At 48.3% G+C, this 6867-nt stretch overlaps 1 protein-coding gene across 1 annotated transcript in view; it reads left to right on the forward strand.

Moving 5' to 3' along the window:
- The window catches only part of LOC108791200 (fibrocystin-like), a 153371-nt gene that overhangs the window by 109598 nt on the left and 36906 nt on the right, over positions 1-6867 (forward strand). The window contains exons 10-11 of the mRNA XM_018561608.1: positions 3016-3151; positions 4848-4935. Of these exons, the coding sequence (XP_018417110.1) occupies positions 3016-3151; positions 4848-4935 (224 nt within the window). The remainder of the gene's footprint in view (positions 1-3015; positions 3152-4847; positions 4936-6867) is intronic.

Genomic DNA, 6867 nt, shown 5'->3' on the forward strand with positions numbered 1-6867 from the left:
TGTTTTTCAGGGGTTGGGCTTGGCCCCTTAGTTCCAGTGAAGGGAACTCTTAAGGCATCAGCATACCAAGACATTTTGGACAATTTCATACTCTCAACTTTGTGGGAACAGTTTGGGGACGGCCCCTTCCTGTTCCAACATGACTGCGCACCAGTGCACAAAGCAAGGTCCATAAAGACATGGATGGGGGAGTTTGTGGTGGAGGAACTTGACTAGCCGCACAGAGTACTGACCTCAACCCTATAGAACACCTTTGGGATGAATTAGAGCGGAGACTGCGAGCCCGGCCTTCTCCTCCAACATCAGGACCTGACCTCACAAATGGTCCAACATTCCCATAGACACACTCCTAAACCTTGTGGACGCCTTCCCAGAAGAATTTAAGCTGTTATATATATATATATAAAACAGATGTTGCATTGGAATAAACAATAAGATCTTTTAGAGATGATCCCAAGGACATATTTACAACTTTACAACTGTAAAGTTTTGGACTTGCCGTCACTTTATGGTTCTCGGTGATAATGGCTCCTCCTAGTGGGAACACTATAGGGAGAGATACAATGTGACTCTAAGGGGTTCTAACCCTCCCCCGCTCTATCCGAAACTTAAAAAAAAAAGTTTGGGCTATATATATACACTTTAACTTTACGGTAGACTCCTCTAAATTATTATGTTGCTCGCTGTCAAGCTTGGCATGAGGGAAAAGCAATGTTGCCCAAAGCAACCGGTCAAATGTTTGTTTTCATTTTCAGCTTATCTGAGACATGATGAGATTTTGGTGCTGGGGGCAGCACAGATTTTTTTTGTAATTATCTTGCACCGGTGTCTTTAAATTTGCACTCCAGACAAACCTGAAAACTAAGACATGAGATGCATACAAGGGGGTCAACCTACCTGCACTATTCCAGTTTTCGATCCAGGATCAACCTACCTGCTCACTATTCTAGCCTCCCATCAAGTATCAACTTACCTGCTCACTATCCCAGCTTTCCATCCAGGGTCAACTTACCTGCTCACCATCCCAGCTTTCCATCCAGGGTCAACTTACCTTCTCACTATCCCAGCTTTCCATCCAGGGTCAACTTACCTGCTCACTATCCCAGCTTTCCATCCAGGGTAAACTTACCTGCTCACTATCCCAGCTTTCCATCAAGGATCAACTTACCTGCTCACTATTCCAGTTTTCCATCCAGGAATTGCTGAACGTCACTAGTCCACCCTGGTCTATTTTGTTGGTTAGCTTATGATCTGAGATTTGCTGGCTGAGCTCCCAAAAAAGTTAGAGTTATTCTATAAAACATGAGTTGATAGGATACCTGTATTTTAAAAATACTTTTTCCCTTTTAATATACCCGGGAACACCATGTAACTTTGCAAATAAAGCTTATTACCTTTGCATTTTCTTTCCCTGCAGTTTGAGAACTATCATCACATGCCCAGTGAACACTCTTCTGTTTACATTCAGTAGTTTCTCCAGCTGTGGTGAAACTACAAATCCCATGATGCATCTCTCTCCGGGAGTCATGTCTGTGGCTGTGAGAATCTTGCAATGCCTCATGGGATTTGTAGTTCCATCACAGCTGCAGGGCCGTAGTTTGGCTACCCCTGGCGTAGGTCCTGTGCTTTTCCAGTTTGGGACAAAGCAACAGTTTCAGTTCAATGTCCGTCCCGCCGAACACATACTCACCTTTCCATTGCTCCTTTCCAGCTCTGTGTAAGCTCCATCTTATCCCTTTCAGAGCTTATACAGAGCTGAGGACTCTTCCTGCCCCCCATAAGGCAGCGCTGGACCAATCACAAAGCTGCAGCACTGTCACATGGAATGAGTCACATGCTGCTGCATACCCAGAAGTACTGGCTATTTTCTTTGCCTCTGGCATCTGAATGAAGTGTAGTTGGAGTGAAGACAAATAGTTTGTGCTGCTTTAAAGTGAACCTGCTGCTTTGCCCTGCATGGACAAAGCACAATTTTCCCTTAAGATTACCCTAAACCTCAACCCAGCATCAATCTGACACTTGCAGCATCAATCTGACACTTGCAGCATCACTCTGACACTTGCAGCATCACTCTGACACTTACAGCAGTCTCAGGTGGGCTCTACAGGATCTGTAATGGGCTCTGCAGGGTCTCAGTTGGCCTGTGCAGGATATGTGATGGGCTGTGCAGGGTCTCAGGTTGGCTCTACAGGATCTATGGTGGGCTCTGCAGGGTGTCAGGCCGAGGGCCCACCATAGATCCTGCACAGCCCACCTGAGACCCCGGCTTCCCTGCTACGCTAATAGCGCAACCTATCGAAAGCTGGGTACAGTTTTGTCTTGCTTAGGGCAGTCCCAAACAAAAATACACCACTGGACTTTGGACCACATATGTGCTAAATTTGTTGATGACATTAATGGAGAGTGGAAGAATGGTTGAGAGAACTAAGCTCCACGGCACACACAAGATGGAGCCTGCTTCAAGAACATTGGGGGTTGGGGGAGAGGCCTACACCACAGAACACCGCACTCCTAATACAGCCAATAGCCACCTGATGGTGGGGCAAGGAAACTCAAATTTTGGCGTTGGTCCGCGTATGCGCTAGATTTGCTGATGGCGTTAGTGGACAGTGGAAGACGGGTTGAGGGAACTAAGTACCGTGACACACACAAGTTGGAGCTGACTTCAAGAACATTGAGTGTTGGGTTGGGGGGTGAGGCCTAAACCACATTACACTGCACTCCTCAGTCCTCAAACAGCCAACAGCCACCTGCTGGTGGGCCAAGGAGACTCCACAATTGGCCAATTACAATTGTCAGGGCCCCTGCTTGAAGATGAGTGCATGATAAATGGACGCAGAGCACCTCAAGCATGTGACATGTGCATTAATCATATCAAAGTGAAAGAGTTCATCCTCAAACTGCTTCCATTAATGCGGCAGTATGCACTTCTTCCCTCCCTGCACATTGACAGAGTCTTCTCAGGCTCCTCGTTCCTTCCTGTCTCTCATGGAATATGATGTCCTTTTCTTGCAGAATTAATGATGCAGCAGAAAGTCGCAGCGCTGTGTACGTGAGACCTCATAGACTCTTCATTGACGTTCAGCCAGTAGGGGGGCCGGCTGGACTGCCACTTCTGATACAGCCGAAAGTCACATTCCTAGATATCAAGGTACGCCTTCTATTTTCTTATGAAACACTATATAAATAGTAACACAGCTCATATCACGGCTTTGAATTCAGCTTGGGTCCTTTATAGGGCATGCACTATTCTTTGGCATAGCACCACACATTAGTGTGCTGCAACACACGTCCATCCCAAAATGCATTGGGAATGAAAGGCACCCCTTTTTTGCACATGCACTACTTTTTACCACCGCACTGCAATTAGCAATGCGGCCCGGGCCCGGGACGGGAGGGCTGTACGCCCCTATCGGCCGCCCTGCCTATAGATACAGTATGGCGAGAGAGCATTGTACAGGAAGGGTGTTACTGGTGGGATCACCAGGTAAAAATAGAGGAAACAAAACCTAATAATAGAACAATTACTCAGACACCAGATCAGAACTGGTAAGCTGCAATATACACCAAGTCAGGGGTGGGCAACTCTGGCCCTCTGCTTTAACTACAAATCCTAACATGACTTTGCCTCAGGTAGTCGTATCTGTAAGAAATGAATCAAAGCAACTGTATTTTTCTTGAAGACGTTTCACTGGTCATCCGGCTAGCTTTTCAATTCAGAATTGGGAAAGCTAGTTGGATTACCAGCAAGCGTCTTCATGAAAAATACAGCAAGTCCAGTTAATTAATTTCTTATAGCTATAGCATGACCTGGATGATTGAGGATGTTCACAGACTTAGGAAGTCATGCCTATAACTGTCAGTCTTGCAATGAATCATTGGACTTGTAGTTCCACGAAAACTGGAGGGCCGGAGTTGCCGACTGGTGAACCGGAACCAAAACTAGCCTCCAAACCTCAACCCAGTCTTTAATGGGACCTTGCACCTTTTTTCAACCCTCAAGTTGAGTCTACTCCTTTATAGCGTAAGTCAGGGGTGGGCAAACTCCGGAAACTACAAATCCCATGATGCATCTCTCTCTGGGAGTCATGTCTGTGGCTGTGAGAATCTTGCAATGCCTCATGGGATTTGTAGTTCCATCACAGCTGCAGGGCCGAAGTTTGGCTAGCCCTGGCGTAGGTCCTGTGCTTTTCCAGTTCGGGGCAAAGCAACAGTTTCAGTTCAATGTCCGTCCCGCCGAACACATACTCACCTTTCCATTGCTCCTTTCCAGCTCTGTGTAAGCTCCATCTTATCCCTTTCAGAGCTTATACAGAGCTGAGGACTCTTCCTGCCCCCCATAAGGCAGCGCTGGACCAATCACAAAGCTGCAGCACTGTCACATGGAATGAGTCACATGCTGCTGCATACCCAGAAGTACTGGCTATTTTCTTTGCCTCTGGCATCTGAATGAAGTGTAGTTGGAGTGAAGACAAATAGTTTGTGCTGCTTTAAAGTGAACCTGCTGCTTTGCCCTGCATGGACAAAGCACAATTTTCCCTTAAGATTACCCTAAACCTCAACCCAGCATCAATCTGACACTTGCAGCATCAATCTGACACTTGCAGCATCACTCTGACACTTGCAGCATCACTCTGACATTTACAACATCACTCTGACACTTGCAGCATCACTCTGACACTTGCAGCATGCTAAAACACAACGCAACAAAAAGCAATGGTAGAATTTTCATATCGAATATCATTGTTCTTCATTCAATCACTCTGATTGCAGGATGTAGCAATCTATTGTCTTGCATGTCTCTCCGTTTTGAATTTGTATATATTTTCTTTTTTTTTTTATTGCAGGGAAATCGGGTTAAGAACTTAGGGCATTCGTCCAGTCCCTGGTGCCTATCAGTTCATCTGAAGGACTCTTCAAGTATGGTTCTGAAAGGTACAGTATGTGACACAGCAGAAATGTAGCTCCGTGCGGGGCCGTACCAAGCAGCTGCCAGGAAAGATAGGTGTTGCGTGTTATTACTACGCAGCCCCCGTCCTTCTCTATGGGGCTACGCGGCCGTACGCTCACCTCAATTGCAGGTCCGTAGGGGTGCGGGTTTTCTGGCCAGGACACATACAGGATCCATTCCGGCGACGTATGAATACGCTCACCCGCACCCCTACGGACCTGCAATTGAGGTGAGCGTAAGGTGGCGTTCGGCCGTGTAGCGCCATAGAGAAGGATGGGGGCTGCGTACTAATCACACGCAGCACCTGTCCTTCCCGGCAGCTGCTTGGTACGGCCCCGCACGGAGCTGTACGTGCAGGCCGATTCGTGTGTGAATGGGGCCTTAGAAGGGGGCATGCCAATGGGAGAACATTGGGGGTGTTTTTGTCTCTTCAGCCAATCACTGAGTTTCATGGCCAGTGGTGCATGCTGGGGAAGTGCACAAACAAAAAGGGCAGCACAGTGGCGTAGTGGTTAGAGCTTCTGCCTTGCAGCACTGGGGGTCCCTGGTTTGAATCCTGGCCAGGTCACTATCTGCAAGGAGTTTGCATGTTCTCCATGTGCTTGCATGGTACTCTGGTTTCCTCCCACACTCCAAAGACAAGCTGGTAGGTTAATTGGCTCCTGTCTAAATTGGCCATGTGAGATAGGGGCCTTAGATTGTAAGCTCCTAAGGGGAAGGGACTGATGTGAATGTGTAACTATGTAAAGCCTGCATAAAATTGTCAATGCTGTATAAATACTAGAAATAAATAAATAATAATACTCTGGAATTGCCATGTGCTCAGAGCAGTCCACCCCCAGGCCTAGTCTTGGGGTAGGGTACACAGTTGGAGAAGCTAATTAGGCCTGAAGTCTGTAGGAGGTCAGGGGTCTGGGATGGAGAACCAGAGAAGCCATTTGTCTGCTGGAAGTGCCAGGAAGGCCAAGATCAGGTATGGACCTCAGGAACAAGTCTGGTGTCTCTCCCAAGGAAGATCTCAAGCATGTCTTCTGACCAGTTGTGGTCATCTTCTGCTCAACTAAAATATTCCTGCACTGTGGAGGCCGGAAGGAATTGGTGAGTCTGGAGTCTATTTAGTCCATGGATATCTTTGGCCCTATACCCTCTTTTTCCAGTTTTGGCTGTTCTACAATAAAGCATTGAGAAAGAACTTAAAGGAGAACTATGGGGTCAGTGTTTTTCCCCATAGTTCTCCAAAGGGTAACGGGAGGACACAAACTAGCGTCCTCCCGCTACCCTAAGCTCAGTATACCGCGAGCTACAGCTCGCGGTATACTGAGACGCCGCAGCCGGGACGGATCACGACTCTTTTGACGGGATCCGCCCAGCTGCGTGAGTGACAGCTGTACCCGCCCCCTCCCCCGTCCGTTCCGCCAGTCAGCGCTGGCAGATCGGATCGGTGAGAGGGGAATGCAGCCCCTCCCCCTGTCACGGCAGAGAGCCGTGACAGGATCGAGAGGTGAGGGAATCCGGTATGTGTTCCCTCACCTCCCGTTCTACTGAGCCGACCTGTGACAGTCTCATTGTCACAGGTCGGCTTAGAACTATGAGGTGAGTGGAAATCACTCATGTCATAGTTCTCCTTTAAACTGACTGGCACCCAATTTACTGTTCACATCCGAGGCCCGGATTCCCCACAAGGCCACCGAGGCTAGGCCTCGCAGTGGCGTGGAGTCCCCCGACGCCTGGAACATATAGTTCCGGGCGCCGGGCGGTAAGTTGCCTTCTACATTTAGTCCTGCTTTGGGAAGGCAGGACTAAATTTAGTGTGGGGAATCCGCCCGCTCGTTAACAAGTGATTGCGGCGATGTCGCCACAATCACTTGTAAAATGTGTGCTGCCGTCCGTCCTCCCCCCTCCCCCCCCCCCCCCCC

The sequence above is a fragment of the Nanorana parkeri genome, unplaced genomic scaffold, assembly GCF_000935625.1.
Source record: "Nanorana parkeri isolate BGI_ZX_2015 unplaced genomic scaffold, ASM93562v1 scaffold533, whole genome shotgun sequence".
Lineage (NCBI taxonomy): Eukaryota > Metazoa > Chordata > Amphibia > Anura > Dicroglossidae > Nanorana > Nanorana parkeri.